The 18,820-nt window shown below is 44.3% G+C and overlaps 1 protein-coding gene across 4 annotated transcripts in view; it reads right to left on the bottom strand.

Annotated features, from left to right (window-relative positions):
* Positions 1-13,173, bottom strand: part of PCDH19 (protocadherin 19) — a 107,273-nt gene extending 94,100 nt beyond the window's left edge. The window contains exons 1-2 of one of the 4 annotated variants that reach the window (XM_043492265.1): positions 9,519-13,173; positions 5,869-6,196 (exon numbers count right to left, since the gene is read on the bottom strand). In XM_043492265.1, the coding sequence (XP_043348200.1) occupies positions 5,869-6,196; positions 9,519-11,653 (2,463 nt within the window). In that variant the 5' untranslated portion in view covers positions 11,654-13,173. The remainder of the gene's footprint in view (positions 1-5,868; positions 6,197-9,518) is intronic. The other 3 variants (XM_038417046.2, XM_038417045.2, XM_038417044.2) reach the window with 3 other exon arrangements.
* Between the last annotated feature and the right edge of the window lie 5,647 nt (positions 13,174-18,820).

Below are 18,820 nucleotides of genomic sequence, written 5' to 3'. Positions count from 1 at the left end.
GTTTGGAGGCTCCATTCGCACAAGCACCCAAAAGTTTGGATTTTCAGCTGAAACTCTTGGATCTTCCAGATTTAAAGTAATTCCTGGTGCCACCGGAGTCAGAAATAGCACAACAGCCTCCCCATAACAACAGCCTGGTTGGTACTATTTTGAAAAAGAATGTTATGGTTTTTAAACTCAGCTTCCTACTTTGTTCAAGCTTCAAAGTAGATTTTGTTTAAGGGTCAGTATAAGTTGTGTATAGAGGTTTGATAAGCTCTTTTTTCACCTGAACTGGTTCTCCCTGCCCAGGAAGGCCCCTAGGCTGCACTCCTGTGTGAAAATGTAAAGAGGGGAACAAATCAATCAAAGATCCCTGCAGTTCTGATGTAGCTGCAAGTCTGAGGCATCCTGCATTGGCAGAGAGATGAGCTAGATGACTGAACAGGTCTTTTCCATCTCTTGCGTCTATGATCCTCCCTTCACAGATTTTGGAATCAACAGCAGTGTGACCAAGACAGGGAATGTGCTCATCAAAGGCCAGGGATCCATGGCCCAAATTCATGATTCTTCAATTAGATGCACTGACTCGATTACCCTTTACACTGTGCTACCCTCTTCCCATCTGTAAATAACTGGCAGCCTGACTTTTCATGGTGGTGCTTCCACCCACTATATGCAAACAGTATCAGCATTAAGCCAGCAGTCTGCCACATATTAGTCCGCATTCCCTTGGGAGCATATCATATAGCACAGCTGCTCTCCAGCTCTACTCCCATCTTGGCTGGCTTCAGCCTCCCATTCACAGAGACCAGCTTACACGCAATTCTCATAGGGGGGAGGATACATGCTACAGGGATGCTACCACATATCCACTTGTCCCTCTGAGTGGAGGACAATATTTCTATGGGTTTTCTCTGGTCTTGCTCCCCTCAGCATCATGTGGCAGGAGGATCATTTGGATCTAGCATTCTGAAGGGATTTTAAAAGCCCTTAGAGATCCTAGCCAGATCTCTCAGGGGCTGAAAACTCCTAATCCTTCATTTCATATGAAGGCGTGGCATGCAGTGCAGAGACCATTCAAACCTCCAGCATTGCAACTGAGGTGCAAGGAGTATTTGTCCAATTCCTCTCCTCAAGGAATATAAATTAGGACACAAACAAAATAGACAATGCCTTGGTGAAGAGACATTCGCAGAGCTGCATTTGTACAAGGCCTGATACAAAAACCAGTGAAGTCAATGGAAAGTCTCCCATTTATTTCAACAGGCTTTGGATGAGACTTTCTGAGCTCACCCAGCGAGAGAGCTGCTTGTACTCTTAATAAAACTGTGAAAATCTTGACAGGTTTCAGAGTAGCAGCCGTGTTAGTCTGTATTCGCAAAAAGAAAAGGAGTACTTGTGGCACCTTAGAGACTAACAAATTTATTAGAGCATAAGCTTTCGTGAGCTACAGCTCACTTCATCGGATCAGATGTGAAAATCTTGTAACTGCCCCTTGTGCAGTTCTAGTTTAACTGCTGGCATACTACATTTTAAGCTGACACTGAAGCGGGGTAGAGAAACATTTAATTTGTTAATACAATAAATTCATTTCAACACTCCATGTTTCAGTGCCTTCTAATACATTAAGCTTATAAGAAGTGACAGAGGAACTCAAGTTAGAGACGAGAAATGTAGGGAAATGCCATTCCCTTGTGCCAGTGTCCTGCCTCCCTAATAGAAAAAAAACAGAGTTAATAGAGTTGAGGCTTCTTCAGGGAGATTCACACCCAGCTGGATCCAAAGCTTAACTGTAATGCAGCTGCATCAGGGAGAAATTTGAACATAAATGTATTCTGGCTGAGTACGTCTACAAACTTTATCAACTGTGCTATGATATCTCCCCTGATCTTTTCCTCTTCCCCAATACTGCAGACTTTCAGCTGCCCACAGACAATTCTAGTTAATACCAATGTGTGATAGATTTTATAATTGAATTTAGTCTGTAATACTGAATCATGGCCTCGGAGCACTCACAATGTTGTTCAACTGCCCTATATGTAGAAACTGCACGGAAGGCTCCTACAGTGCTCTGAAATACCAATGCTTTTTGATAGGCAGCAGCAGCCGCCAATAACACTTCTGAAACCCTCCTCCAAATGATACCATTCTCCCACCGATAAAGGCAGGAATTATTCATAGGACACTGCCCCAAAACACAAAAAGCCTTTGCTTGCCCGCAACCTTGGAAAAAAGTGTGATCTGAACTCTCGGACACTCCACCCCTCAAATATTATTCTATGCAGTGCTCAGATGAGCCTGAATCTTGATGGGACCCTAATATAAACAAATTCTGGAACTCTTCACCTTTTCTCAAGCCCACCTGAGTTTAGGGTTCAAAGATAGCTGTATGATCAATTTCCCTAGCATATGTAATTAATTAAAGAAAAGGCCTAAGCCAAAGAGTTCAGATCTAGATACTGATCCAAACTCTCCTAAAGTATGAGGGCATTTGGATCAGGGGTTCTGCCTCAGGTCTGTATCTGTATCTAGGCAGATCTACACTTAAATTGCTGCAGCAGCACAACTACATCGCTACAATTGTGCCACTGTAGCACTTCAGTGAAGATGCTACCTATGTCCATGGGAGAGCTTCTGCCATCAGCGTAGGTACTTCGCCTCCCCGAGAGGTGGCAGCTATGTCAATGGGAGATTCTCCTGTCAACTTAGCACTTTCTACACTGCGGGTTAGGTCTGTTTAACTGCATCACTCATGGGTGTGAAAAACCCACACACCCCTGAGCAACATAGTTATACCAAACTAATTTCCTAGCGTAGACCTGGCCTAAACAGTAAATTATACAAGTTATTATATACAGATCAATATTCGGATATAGCCAAGATGCCTGATTACAGCTTTTATACCAGAGGTTAAGTTGAACTTTAATTCTCTGGAACAGTGCTCTATTACTTCAGCAATACCCTCCTAATTGCATTTAGACACACTCTCACTCCTGGCAGCTACAGGCTGTTATATTCAGTACTGGCTCTATGTGCTTGTGCACTGATGCAGAAGTTGTCTCAGTGCATCTAAGTGGGTAACCTTGAAAAAGACAAAACCGTAAGACGACATGTAAAAGTCTCAGGTTTCAGAGTAGCAGCCGTGTTAGTCTGTATTAAGTGAGCTGTAGCTCACGAAAGCTTATGCTCTAATAAATTTGTTAGTCTCTAAGGTGCCACAAGTACTCCTTTTCTTTTTATGTAAAAGTCTGAAGCTGCTGTGGCAGGACAGATGTGAAATGCAAGCGAGGTAAAAGCAGATGATATCTCAAAGACCTAGAAAACTAAGAGTCACCTTTTAATTACAAACTAAATCCCTCCTTTAAAACTTTACACCTGGATTTTACCTAGGGACTCCATAACAATTCAAGAACAAAGGGTTATATCTCTATTCAGGGACACCAAAAATTACCCTTTAAAGGACCTAATTATGCAGTGCTTATGGAGGCTAAAATACTAGTGAATTCTTCTGGTCTTCAAACAACCCCCCCAACCTCATCAACAGAAGCAAGCTCCCAGCAGACCAGGACCCAACAACTGAAAGCAACACCAGACCCTCCCACAACACCACATGCAAAATCTACAGACATAGCTCCACTGCTACAATGATCAATACCCCACACAACATACCTTTCAAGAGCCATAGGTTCTACACATACCTATCACAAGGTGTGGCGTACCTCATCCAATGCACTAAATGCTCCATAGCAACCATGGGAGTGAAACCAGACAGACAATCACTGTGCTCTCAAATGAACTCACACAGAAAAATAATAAAAGACAAGACCACCATATAACCTGAGGGTAAACATTTTTCAAAACACGTTCATTCCACATCTGACCTCTCAGTCCTTGTCCTCAAAAGAAAGCTGCACAACACCTTCAAAAGACAAGCTGGGGAGCTTAAGTTCATAACTTGCTAGACACTAAATATCATGGTCTTAATAGAGAAACTGGATTCATGGCTTAAATACAGCAATCTAACTCACTAACCCCACCTTTTTTGTCCTGTGAGTGCAGAAGTGCTAATGGGCCACTTCACTTTGAATGGACCCTTAAAATGTGCTTTCACTACTTATGCTAACAACCTGTTCCACCTTGTATTTAGGTGATACACTTTTGAATACCTTTCCCAAACCTTGAACTGTGGGTGGTTCGAAAGTTTGTCTCTCTCACCAACGGAAGTTGCTCCAATAAAAGACATTACCTCATACACTTTGTTTTTCTAATATCCTGGGACCAACACAGTGTCTAATGACACTGCAAACCGTGAATTCAGTGGGAATTTTGACAACATAAGGACTGCAAGATCAGGTCCACAGACACCAACTGCTTTAAAACAGGCCTGCAACCAGACAATAACGTCAAAACTGTACTCTTAGTGTATATCTACACAGCAATTAGACACCTGCGGCTGGCCCAGGTCAGATGACTTGAGCTCATGGGGCTGTAAAAATTACAATGTAGATGTTCGGGCTTGGGCTGGAGCTTGAACTCTAGGACCCCATGAGGGTGGAGAGTCCCAGCACCCAGGCTCCAGCCCAAGGCTAAACAGTCACACCGCAATTTTACGGCCTTGTAGTTCGAGCCCTGTGATCCCAAGTCAGCTGACGCATGCCAGGCCTGGGTGTTTAATCACTGGGTAGACAAAAAAGTATAAATCTGGAGCACCTCCACTGTCTTCAGTGGACTCATTTTGCATTTACACTGGTGTACTGAGAGCAGATTAGACTAGGCCATAAATATTTTAGCTGCTTTTTCAGCTTTGTTATTCTGTTTAAAGTAGGAAACATGACAAACCTTTGATTGTTTTGTTTAATACCAAATAACAATTCAAAGAGAAACAAACAAGCAACAGTAAACAATGCCCATGATGTACAGAAAACACCTGACGGAATTAGAGGAAGTCAGTGAGTGCGACCAGGGCCACAGACACTCCACCTCATTTCTTCGTATTTAGGAAGACACCATCCATCACCTATTTCAATGGTCACCACTAACTCACATCAAATAGTGAGGTGACAATATGGGAGATGTTAGAACTTCAGCTGCCTAATTTAAAGTGAAAACCCTGAAGCACTGTGTATTCCTACTATCATACCAATGGCCACATATAAAAATTTAAAAAACCTTCAAAGACCAATTTAAGAATTTAACTATTGACTAAACTGATGTTTCCTTAAGTCATCCCATTAAAGCTAAAAATGCATGAAATTAGCACGGGGGGGGAGGGGGGGAACACTCCACCAACACTATTAGTCAGCATGGGCCTGACCCTGCCATCATTACTTGTATTAGCAGCCCTGCTGACTTAACTGGGACTACATGCGGTGAGTAAGAATTTCTCACATAAGTAAGAGTTGCAGAATTGTGCCCATATTTGAAGTCAGTGATTATAACAGTGGCTGATTCTTCCATTAGAAAGATTTAAGTAACTTCAGACTTCTACATCCAACTCTTAACTTAACAGCTAGGTATTTATACTATGCTCATCACCATGGTATCTGACCATCCATGTAGAGCATACATTAAATACTGTTGATCTGGGTGTTCAAGCAGTGGCTTTCACAGTGCTTAAAGCCCAGAGACGACAATGACAACACCAACAGATGCGTGGAGTGTAATACCCTGCAAAAATTAAAGTACATTATATGTACATATATTTACATGAATATCTGCCTCCTTCTGGAAGCAGATACTATAAAGTCTGGAGGCATGACTTGCAACAAGACACACTGCCTTTACGCACTAAGTTCTATACACCAAACTTTCATTTGCTGCTAGAGAGGTTCTCAAACTGTTTAGATTCAGCCTCACAAACTCTGTAAAAGTTCTGGCCACACTCACCTCTGGCAATGGCATTCCATTGATGATCAGATCTGGTTGCTGGGGACTCTGCCCGGTGAAGGTGTGATGATAAACGTGGTTGGAGCCTGTGTTCCTAGTATTCTGATTCTCCACATTGAGGAAGGTACTTTCAGATCTGCGGCAGCCCAGTGGCAAGGTCTGCTGATGATAGTCAAAATAGTTGAGAGATGAAGTAAGGGAGGAGCAGCTCACCACATTCATTTTATCTGTCTCCTCTACATCCCGTGGTACTAGCCGAATATCATTCTTGCTGATTTTTTTCTTCTTGCTTGATTTCTTTTGATGCCCATAAGAGTACTCTGCAATTCTGTGGGACAGAAGATGCAAAATGAGTATCTAATAGAATCCTGAACTGTGCCTGGCTCGATAAATATTAAGAAACCCAGAGGGCTTGGCCCCATCTCAACACAGACTTCTTATTCATGCACATTATGTCATGTGGAAATATATGATCTTTAGCTTATTTTCATACGTATAAAGTTTACAAGTCACACAAAAAGAAAGGGAAGGGAACATTTCCTCCGTGTTTTGTTTGGTATTTATAATTGCTGATATTTAGTTACCAGGAATAAAGTTCAGCCTGCAGAAAAGAAAAAATGGAGATGTTAAGGTCCATGGACTGAAAAGGGTACCTGAATTAATTTCCATGTGTAATAAAGATTTTTAAAGTGTTTAGTTCATGTAAATCAAAAACCAGCATGACTAGAGGTTTTTCTCCAGATCTTCTCCCCTAGTAGTAAATACAGCAAATTCCACAATATTCTTATCTTGCACACTTATCCCACCACACTCCGCGGAGAAGGCTGTTTGCATAACAAAATGTTTCCAGGTTGCTTTTATTTCATCTCTTTCATGATACCATTTGATAACTTTAAATCTTCTCTGAAACCTTTCTTCCCCCCAATACCCCTCCCCACTTCATGGGAAATGTTTTTCTTCTAGAAACTGAAGAGCAAAAATGATGTTTTCAAAGAGAAACTATTCTTCTGACCTTTTCTCACATCAGGTTGTTTTTCTATGCCTGTCTTTCCCCTTTGCTTCGTACCTGCTGAAAGAACGAACTGATGCTGGATGTGTGTCTTTCTCTCAAAGAATACCGAAGGAAGAAAGTTATCATTAAGCTACTGGAAAAAAATAATTAAAAACATAATTGCACTCGGCATTATCCCTGTACCTTTAGATTGAAGTGACTGTGATTCTTTTTTGACCCAGAGGACCGTGTATGATTATCAACGCCACACAGATAGATATAGATATGCATACAAGATGCCAGACATCACAATACTTCTCAAAGGAATTATGTTAAACTATTACCATAACCAGAAATATACATTCAAAAGTATGGAGTTTGTACTTTTCATATTATGATAAAGGTGGTTTTTTTGGAATCCAATAATTGCAATTAAGTAACACAGGTTTATCTAGAAAGATAAACATTGTACAAGCATTCTTGCTCTACAAAGCTAATTGCCTGAGCCGGAAAAAAAACAATCAAAACAGCTAGCTCTTTCATACGCCTCATAAATGAACTAATTTTATGAAAAACCTCCTGCAGATGTTGATAGGCACCTTGAAAAAATAAGAAAAGAAAAAAAGACAAGTCTAAACAGATATACCAAATGCACATATGGGACGCATGATGATCAAAACCACATCTAAGCCTATATAGTACTACTTTGCGCCTCTGCAGCTGACTTCACTAGATCAGATTTATGCTGCTAATAGAACGATCATTCCATTGTGCTTGTCAATAAAATAAAGGAATTCAGGAGATTTTTGTTGTGCAAAAGATCTGTAAGCATGCAGGCTAGTCTAACAACACTTTACAGAGCTTTAATTGTTTTGTTTACCTCAATGTTTAAGTTTGGCAATGTGAGAGTCCAATTCCCACAGCATTCGTTTTGATGTCCTTTCTCTATTGACCAATTATTTAATTAAACTGTACTTTATTAATCCCTAAAACACATTAAGCCTCCTGGTCCTTTGTATGAAGTTGTTAGAGGCCTCACCACGATTTGATTTTAAATATTGAGATCCTATTCTTGTTTAATGGGCTAAACTGGCAAGAAATCTGGGATATTAGCTCTCATTTAAAGCTAGGCATCCCATAATATAGCACACACAGTGCTTTATTTGTAGATGATTTTTCCCCATCCAGCAAAAGGGCTTATAAACATGCTTTATGTTGTGAAAATGGGATATAAAAACTGAACTCTCTGTTATTATATCTCTGTAAATAAAACTTTATAAAGACTGCACATTCTTCTGCACTATAAAATTGCCACAGGCAATCGTTATGTTACAAAGGTAGATCAAAATTCATTTCCATTCCTTCCATCTGAAAGATTCAGTGCTGAAGGAATGAAGAAGTCATGGCTATTGCACTAGTAACAGGATTAAACCATTTATGAGGCATTGCAGCTGCTTCTTTATGGCATCTGATTGATATTCATGTGTGGTTAGCATTTGTCTACTAACTTGTGTAACATAAAGAATAGTAAAAGAAACAATAATCGCTTGGCTGTTACATATTCAGGGGACACAATTTCAGATATTAGGCTTTCATAGCAGCTAAGGTTTCAGATGCAGAGATGACCTACCATTCCCCATTTTGGACTTGCGATCATGCATTGCCAAATCATACAGAGTTGTAAATATGATCATTAAAACAACCGATAAGAACTAAATCAACCATTACATTTTCACAAGGAATTGGGTTTCACAAGGAAATGACTCTTTTCCCCCTATTCCTTTGGATTTATTTTTGCTTGTAAGAACTGTATCCTGAAACATACATGCACAATAGTACAATAGTTCTTTTATAGGGAAAGAAAAGGCTTTAATGGCATTGCTCCACTTCGTGAATTCTAACTGAACCCTGATTTCTTTCATAGTGTGTTCTCCCAGCTTCCACTTTTCTTTTATATCCACCACTCCTGGAGAAAACCAACACATAAAAAATGCCCATAGTGACATCCTCTGGTGGAGACAGGATCCAAACATCATGCAGAGGAACCTGAAAACAAAGTCCACCAATACCAACTACTACTGTAGGTGTGGACTTGCTATCCTACGTGTGGACTCAGTGCTGTGAGCACCTACAACTCTCCCCACGTTGGGCTTTTTCCTTTTCAGCTGTTCAGTGCTTCAAAAATCCAACCTTGCTTTATAACCAGGAGGGTACTGCTTACCCAGGAATGAGTGCAACTATATAAAACATAGTTCTCTCCTGAAATCTAAAATCAGGGGCTCTCTCCTCTTTTGGTAACAATTCGATCTGTACATTTTTTCCTCCCTAAGCACACAGGAAATAGCTATGCTGATTTAAGACAGATTGGTTTGTTCTGCTACAGAATGCATAAGAAAATGTATATTAGGACAGATTGTCAAAACACACTTATTCAGACTGGAATATTCTTTTCAAAACCACTTCTCCCAGAGTAATTTAAAAAAAAAAAAAAAAAAAAAAAGTTTATGGAAATTTTCTTAAAAGCAACATAATATGAACCCTCATTTTTGCTCCTAAAAAGAGTGCAATATACCTGTGGGTTTCAAACAAATGGAAAAGTAATTTAGATTGACAAATGAAAGCACATATTGCATGGTACAAAGAAACAAGTTCACGTTACCTGCAGTTGTAGGTCCTTATTTCCTTGTTATCCCTTTTACACTTGACTGCCACAAAGATCATGGTGACAAAAAGAATGGCGACAATAGAACCCAGGGCAATAATGAAAATCAGTGACAAGTTAACAGATCCTATGGATTCCTGGGCATCTAGAGCTGGAGATAGGTATATCAAAATCAAGGCAGAAGCTGAGAGCGATGTTTTTCCATGATCATGCGCCACCACAATCAGCTCATAAGTAGTCTTTGCATTCTCCCCGAATGCTCTGGTGGTCCTTATCTCTCCATTGAACTGATCTATTTCAAAAAACCCTCTATCCCCATCTGCCATTTCATAGGCTAGTCTTCCATTCTCCCCCTCATCATAGTCATCTGCCTTGATCACTGTCACTAAGTAACCAACCCCAGCGTTCCTAGGAATGTACACTTCTGCAGTCCCATTGACCAGAGGTGGGGCAGTTATCACAGGGGTGTTGTCGTTGACATCCAGGACGATCACTCTGATGGTGGCATTGCTCTGCAGGGACGGGTTGCCCCCATCTTTGGCCAAGACCTTGAACTCGAAGGCCTTGGTCTGCTCGTGATTGAAGGACCTCAAGGCATAGATGTCCCCAGAGTTGGGGTTGATGGAGACGTAGGTGAAGACGGGCATGTCCCGGACTTGGGAGGGCACGATCTGATAGGAGACGCTGCCATTTAGGCCCAGGTCAGGGTCGCTGGCGGAGACTGACAGGAGGTAGGCCCCAGGAGTGTTGTTCTCCTGCACGATGACCTGGTAGTAGGGCTTGGAGAAGTGGGGATGGTTGTCGTTCTCGTCGGTGATCTTGACGGTGAAGGACTTGGTGGCCTGCAGGGAGGGCACCCCGTTGTCCCGGGCCTGGATGGTGAGGTTGTACTGGTCCCTCTGCTCCCGGTCCAGCCGCCCATCCACCAGGATGGTGGAGAAGCTCTCGTACTCCTGCAGGCGGAAGGGCACGCTGCCCAGCAGCTTGCACTGCACCCGCCCGTTGGCCCCCGAGTCGCGGTCGGAGACCCGCACCAGGGCGATGACGTAGCCGGGCGGCGCGCTCTCGCTCACCTCCACCAGCTCGCTGTTGACGGAGAGCAGGTTGATGAGGGGCGGGTTGTCGTTGGCGTCCTGCACGCTGACCGTCACCTTGCAGTGGGCCGGGATGGAGTTGGGCCCCAGGTCCTTGGCCTGCACGTCCAGCTCGTAGCTGTGGCCCTCCTCGTAGTCCACGGGGCCGCTGACGCTGAGCAGGCCGCTCTGCGGGTCCAGGTGGAAGAGCTGGCGGGCCCGCTCGGCCACGTAGCTGTGGAAGGAGTAGAGCACCTGCCCGTTGGTGCCCTCGTCCGGGTCGGAGGCGTTGAGGCGGAGCAGGGGCGTGCCGGGCGGCGCGTTCTCGGCCACGCTGACGGCGTAGGCCGGCTCCTCGAAGAGCGGCTTGTTGTCGTTGGAGTCGATGACCCGGATGCTGAGCTCCACCGTGCCGAAGTTGGGCGGGTCGCCGCCGTCCAGCGCCGTGAGCAGGTAGCTGTAGTGGGACTGCGTCTCGCGGTCCAGGCTGCGCTCCACCACCAGCTCGGCGAAGCGGGAGCCGTCGCCGCGCGTCTTGGTCTCCAGCCCGAAGAGGTCGTTGGGGCTGAGCTCGTAGCTCTGCACCCCGAAGCTGCCCGAGTCCGGGTCGTAGGCGCTCTCCAGCGGCACCCGCGTGCCCGGGCTGGCCGTCTCCGAGATCTCCAGCGCGATCTGGTCGGTGGGGAAGCTGGGCGCGTTGTCGTTCAGGTCCTTGATCTCCAGCTTGATCACGCAGATCTCCATGGAGCTGGACATCACCTCCAGCGAGATCACGCACTTGGGGCTCTGGCGGCACAGCAGGTCCCGGTCGATCTTCTGCTTGGTCACCAGCAAGCCCGAGCCCGGGTTGATGTCCACCAGGTGCGGGGCCGAGTTGGAGACCACCCGGAAGGCGGCGGGCTGGCGGGGGTCCAGCACGAAGCCGGCCTCCCGGGCGTCCTTGCCGATGTTCGCGATCACCGTGCCGGCGCGCTGCTCCTCATCCACCGAGTACTTCAGGTTGATCAGGGCTCCTGCCCCGGACCACAGCAAGGCGAGCAGGGCGGGGAGAATATCCATCTCCCGGTTCCGCACACCTGGCGCCCCTCTTCCCTCCTGGCTGCCTGTTGATAGCCCAGCTGGAGCGGGAGCGGGGGCGGGGGTATTTTGGTGCTTGGCTGTCTGGGGGAACCGTGGTGGCGTGTGTTTTAAAATAGGGTAAAATCAGAGGCAGAAATCGTCTCGAGTCTAGAGACACTCAGCTCGTCTGCTTCCCCCAGCAGTCAGTTTCACCTCTTTATCAAAGTTAGCATCGATCATCCCGGTAAAATCAGCGGCGCTTTCCGCCCATCGAGGTGCATGCAGGTTAGAAGTTATAGAAAAAATTGTATTTTATAGGGAGAGATTTCAAAAAAAAAATAAAATCACAAAGCAGTCAATATATGGGGGAATCTGGATTTATTTGCAACTGGCATGCGCGATATCTTCCCCCCCCCCCCGAAAAAAAAATTGCACAGACCTCACTGCAGCGACCAGGCACACTTTAAACGCATCCTCGTGGTTACTGCATTAAAAATAAAACCCTATTTAAAAAAAAAAAAAGCAACCACACACTGAGGCAGCGGCTGGTGTCAAAGTGCGGCTGCAAACGAGCAGGGGTGCGGGAAGCCTTGTCCGATCATAAGTCACAGACTGGAAAGAGGGGGGAGGGGAACGTCTGCAAAATAAGATGCTACGGGAGGTCGGGTTTGGGGAGGGGGGGGTTCCCTCAGGGCCCTACGGCGGAGCCACTTCCCTGGGCTGGAGATGGGGAAGGCTGGGTCATCTCTGAGAGTCATAGAGTTAGCAGTGGAAAGTCACGCTCGCCTTTGGAAACCCGAGCGTGTCATTGACACCGTATCCGCCACGCAAGTTCTTACAGCAGTTTGCACAGCAGCCCCACCTCTCCTCCTCTTCCTTCGGCTCGCCCGGGGAAAGTAGGAGCAATAGGCTGGCCAGGCAAAGTCCGAGGCGCTTACAGCAGGTGCGGGCTGCTCCGCGGTGAATCAGAGCGCTGGCGTGCTGAGCTCGGAGACAGCCTTCGCCTTTTTCCTCTCCATTGTTATCTCGCCTCCATCGCGTTTGCGAAGGGGCAGGGAAAATAAAGCTCGTTCCAGGAAAGTTTCACTTCCAGGCTCATAGTCACTGAATCGTGGCTGGACACGCGCCGGGGAAACAGCGCTAGGCGGGCGCCGCGCTTGGCCGGCTGCGCGCGTGTTCCCAACCTGCAGCAATGACGCCGTGGACGCGTGAGGCGCTTTTTTATATTTCAGTTCTTCAGCAAATCCGAGCCTCCCAAATCCTCAGGAGCCGCGGGGCTGGCGGCGGGGGCGCTGGTGCAAGCCCACCCCAGCGGTGCCCCGCGTGTGCCAGAGCGCTGGGCGGCTTGGCTTCCCCACCGCCCCGTCTCCACCTCGCTCGCCGCCGCCGCTGCGGCTGCTACTGCTGCAAACTCCTGGCCACCACACCGTCTGGAGAGAGCGCGCGGCTCCGGACCTGAGCTACGCCGGGCTGCAGCCAATCAGCGGCCGCGGAACCGCGTTCCTGGCCCAGGGGAGGGGCCAAAGCGGAGCAAGGGGCGGGAGCCCGCTGGAGAAACTTACAGAGCAGTTACCTTAGAGCGAGCAGGGCGGTTCGAGCCCTTCGCCGCTTCCTTCTGGGCTAGGGATGCAGAGAGGCTCGGGCTGTTTCCTTGTTGCTTTCAATCCCTTTCATGAAACCGACCTGGGCTTTATCTGTCAACGTGTGTTTTGTCTGGTGGCCAATGGATTTAAATGATGGGACGGTTCCTTCTCTTCCCCTTGCAGCCCCCGACTTTGAAATGCCCCTTTAATATTATGAGGCGTTTGGCAACAAGCTGGAGGCAAAACACCGCAAGGCTTTTTCCTCTTTAAATAGTGGAGCCACCCGCAGTGTTTGAGCTCTGGCTTTGCTCATCTAAGATATTGGCTGCAATCATGCATTTTTACTTTTGAAGGGGGAAAATCATGTTTGCCACATCGTTTGTTTCTCGTAATATCCTTTATATTAATATTAATATATTAACTAATATCATTACCTTTTCATTTAATAAAAAAGTTACCCAAAAAAGGCTAAAAGTGGTGAATACAAATATAACTTAACATATGACAGGATCTCTTGTGTTGCCATTGGCTTTGACGCACCTCTCATCACATCAACACATCAAATATTGTGTTGCACAACAAGAAAAAAAATCTGCTTTAATCCAAAAACATGGGAATGTGCATTGAATTGAGATCAACTAGCCATAATGAATGTTACACTGTCAGGAGAAGGCCTTTTCTTGCATTGTCTCTGCCTGACAATTAGGGTCACTGATGAATAGAAAGGAGGGGTGTTTAAACTCTTCCATGACTAGCTTTCCAACAGACTGAATCTTTAATCAATGAAACTGACAGGTAGGCTTGTAAATTAAATAGTGTAGGCTGGGAGTTGAATCAGAGAACAAGAGTCTGTCTGTGTTTCTATTTTTTTGGTTGGTTGATTGAACCTACCAAAAACCAGCCAATGTATTGGTTTTACGTTTATATTTAAAGTCCAAGCATGCAGTCTGTATTCAAGAAAAAGTCAAAAGAGAATTCTGAAACAGCAAGAGTGGGCCCCTTAATTACTGATTTCATCAGCCCCTTCCTGCAGGAATGTTCCACATTGAATGAAAGGTCTCGATTTAGCCTCAATGTGTTAAGCACAGGTGGGGGAGTTCAGCACATCTTTGTCTAAAGGTTTCTCTGTCAACTATTTAGAATGAACTGTCTATGGGAGCAATGAACATCTCGTAAAAGGGATCAGTGATAAAAGTTTAAAGGGACTCATACCATGAGCTCCTGTACTTGTAAATTCAGAGCGGGTGAGTAAACTAACAATTAGCCACTGTGACAATATTGATAGAGTCATAATGTTGATGATTACACTTTCACTGAAATTAATGAAAGTGAAATGGATTCATAATATTTGCTACAATCATTACTGTCTAGTTCTAACACGTAGGGCCCGATCCAGTGCCCTTCTTAAGGTATACTTACAAAATATTATGCATGCCAAAAGTAACCCACTTGTCAAATTTTTATTGGGTTGGACACCTTTTATTTGAATAATATACTAAGGGGTTCACTTTGAAACTTACTGTATATAAAATTAAGGCAAAGAATATCAGTAGGACAGTAAACTTGGAAAAGCTGTAGGATAGCATAATGCTGAGGGCCTAAATCATCCCAACTGAAGTCAATAGGGGTCTTTTCATTGACTTTAGTGCATTGGATGAGGCTCTAATAATATTTTAGTTGTCAAGGACTTCCAGCATAGAAACAAAGGAGAAAAAAAGGTATGCAACCTGACTATATAGTTGACAACATTTTATGCTGGGTGTTAATTTTGTAAACATATCTCAGAAATGCAGAGGATAAATATTGAGGAAGGTAACATGGCAACATCCTATGTCTTTCAAAAATAAAACAAAACAAAACCTCCATTGTACTTTCATTGTTATTTATCTTCGATCTCAGTGTGTGGCAATAAAATGCATTTAGGTATAATTAAAAAGGCCTAAAAAAAGGCATTAAGAAGGTTTTATGTCTAAAACACAGGATGTTATTTGTGTATTTGGCAGCCTTCTAAAATATTGCCTGGACATTTTAAAAGAACAATCAGCATCGTGCTCAGATGTTTTTAAGATATGCTTGGAAGCTTTTAGCTGTAAACTTTAAAACAAGCTGTTCCCTTTTGAGTTTAAAAAAAAAAAAGGATGATGATGCTTCCTTGTGGCAAACCTTGTCAGGAACCTACTGATCAATAAAAGTAAACTGGCGCCTTCAAGATTTGATTGAGCTGGAGAAAGTCTGAATAGGATTCTCAGCCATTAACAATTCCCCAGGTAATGAGAAATGGAAGAATTACTCAGGTAAAATTATTAACATTGCAGTGGCATTTAAAAAGATGCTCACAACAAGATCAGCAGACCTGCTACCTCAGGGAGACTTAATAGAATGTGTATACGCTGCTGTCTTTTTAAAGCTAAAGAGGGGAATGCAATTCATGTACAATGTCATTACCTTTGTAATTGCAATCACATTCCTAAGACATGCTCTGCATTGGATCTCCTTTATTAAGGAGATCTGGCAATGTTTACAATACCAATAGCTTTTATCTTTAAAAATCCCCATGATCCCAATCTTTTGTGACACATATTGGGAAGGGGGAGAGGACACCAAAACAAACTTCCAGCCACTAAATAACAAACAAGGAAGGAAATTAGGGTCATCATGTCACTGCTTTGTTCCCCAACATGAAGCTGCAGTTGCCAAAGCAGGTTCCCTGTATCTGCTGATAATTACAATCCTATCGGTTCTTCTGATCTATTTGTTAATATGTACATTTAAAATCATCATTTAATAATTATATTGACAAAATGGTCATTGAAAATACTTCCTTAGAGCTGGAATTTATCTGACTGACTAAAACCCATTATGCATTTAAGACACAACACCACAAATAAAGTCCTCTTTCTTTATCGTGTCTTCCATTTACTTTGATCCCAGAGGGAGGGGAAGTGGATGCGTGTTTCTTTTAAGACACAAGAGGGACATCTAGTGACCATTGGTGGTATTTTTCCTTATTCCACCACCAGCTTAAACACTTCAGTCACTTTCAGTAAATGCTGCAGCATTTTGTGGCTCATGGCATGTTGCCTTTCGCTGAAGCAACTCCTCCACGCTGCTTGTAGGGAATATTGGAAAAGAGATTTTTGTCTTTAAAATGCCAGACATGCCACTAAAATAGTGCTGATTGGCAAAGCGTTCCATTAAGCCTGTGACATTCCTTTCACTTCACTGGGATTAATAAGGAACCTGTTGGAATAGTTTTAAGTAATGGCCTAGTATTATGGGGGGAAAGCACACAGAGTGATGGGAAACTGATATGTGAGAGAGCTCAGAGGACTTTCATTCGGAATTAGTGACAAACATTTTTTAAGGACCTATATTCTCCCAGGACCCATGCTGCATAATGCAGCAACACCTCTGCTCCCCTCCCCCATCATTCCATCAAATCAGTTAGGATAACCTGGGGGGAGGAGGTGTTTTGGTTTTACATATTTCAGCAGCTCATTAACTTGCTGGATTATCATCTCTTAATGCATGTTTTTGGTCCCCTTTCTATTCCTAATAAATGAATTAGTCATGTTGTTTCTAGATAAGAATGAGCATGAGAATTTTCTTTTCCAATAGGAACCTTTACCTCCATGCAGCAAAAGCATGGAAAATGGGAAAGTTGGCTGCCTTTGGATGTCTGAACATGTCTGTGGTATGGGGTGACCTATACACCCAACTATTAGCCTGACTCAGCCTTCGCGCCTGCTCTGTTCATCTCAACTCCACTCCAACCCTCTCCACATAAGCATCATCCACTGACTTTGAGTCCCCTTCAGTAGGGATGCCTGGTGGTCTTTTGGCCCTTCTTCTCCCAGTGTCTTCAGAAGCAGTCAGCCCCCTCTTCCATTTCCTGTATTCAGAAGAGGGAGCAGATAAGTCTGCCTTTCCCAAGTCAACCAGGTGCTTTGAGGGTCTCCATCCTGCCTGCACTCCCATCCTACAGCAACAGGACCCCAAGACATATCCCAGGCTTGTGAAATGCGGAGAGGAAGACTACCCATCTCCCAAAAGATGTTCTAGCAAATCTCTCCTTCCTAAGGATTGGCACAGTCCAGCCATCTATAAAATTAATATCAGAGGGACACCCCCAGCCCTGAAGATGGCTCAGAGTAAATGGTGAAGGGGAGCCAAGTGATTGCTTGGAAATTCACTGGGTTATTTTCTTCCCTTCCCCATGAGGACAAAGGAGTGGAAGCCAGGCCTGTGGGGATGGGAACAGAGTGGAATCTTCACTCAAGGAAGGCCAGGGGGAGAGTGGTGGAAGGAGGTCACTTTTGCTACCCCTTCCCCAGCCTCAAAGGACAAGATCTTTGTTCCCCCTAACCTGGTCTCCAGGAAGAAGAACTGTGAGTTATCATTGAGGCCAGAGAGAGAGGAGTCAGAGAAGGCAGATAGAATATCTCTGCAATCAGTAAAGCATTTAATACTGTGTCTCACACAATCTAACTTGAAAATTAATTCTGATCACTTGAATAGTGTCATGTGGATTGAAAACTGGCTGAAGGACCATAAACAAAGGGTAATTAGAAACAGGGGGAGGTGTTTATGGGGTACTGCTGGGATCGGGGTTAGATCTCCTCTCATTTAATACCTTCATTAATGACCTGGAAGAGGGAGTAAACAGCACGTTAATGAATTTGGCAGATGATATTAAATTGGGAGGTGTTGTGAGTATCAGAGAGTACAGGGCATTAACACAAAAGGGCCTACAGAGATTAGAAACATGGGCAAGAAATAATAAAATGAGATGCATCTTGGACAAATGCAAGCTAGGGCAAAAACTCCGGCACAGCTATTCAATGGGAGGGAGAAAGCCGGGAAGCATAACTGTTGAGTGAGAGTTAGGGAACACTCCTACAGAACTCCCATTGAAGCCATCTAGAGCACTGTGCAAGAACATTTAGGAGGCTCAGGCCCTTAAATCCAATAATGGAGTGCAGATTAGACACACAAGTCTGCCATGCATTAAAGCAGCAAGGAAACAAACAAGCCACTGCAATTTAGGACTGCATCTCAAAATGCATCACCTCATAGTGCAACGAGGCCATAGTCTGTATGTGGCTCAGATGTGACCACACCTGAAATATTATATTCCATTTGGGGCCCCTCAGTACCAGTAAGGGATAGATAAATTGGAGAGTGTTTCGAGAGAAGCAATAAAAATGATCAAAGGGCTGGAGAGAATGGCTTATGAAAAAAGATTAAAAGAGTTAAATATATATGGAGAGAGCACTGAACTAGGAGCTCTCTATGAAGAGATGAAATTACACTCGTAACCAGATAATGGGAGTAACTACTGAGAAGGGAGGGGAACTATTTAATCCAGTACAAAGGGGCATAACTAAAAGTAATAACATTCAACAGAGAAATGGAAAATGTAGGTTGACTCTCCAGCAGAACCCTCTTGCTGGGGAGAGCTCTGAGGCTGTGGAGAGGTCTTCTTAGGGAAGGGGTGGAAGGTCAGTTGCTTGGGATATATAAAACCAAGGGGACAAATCCCTACCAAACTACCACCCAGGGTCAGTGCATTGGCAGGGAGAGG

Source organism: Dermochelys coriacea, chromosome 9 (genome assembly GCF_009764565.3).
Source record: "Dermochelys coriacea isolate rDerCor1 chromosome 9, rDerCor1.pri.v4, whole genome shotgun sequence".
NCBI lineage: Eukaryota > Metazoa > Chordata > Testudines > Dermochelyidae > Dermochelys > Dermochelys coriacea.
The sequence above is the reverse complement of the archived record's forward strand: the minus strand, read 5'-3'. Positions and strand labels throughout refer to the sequence as shown.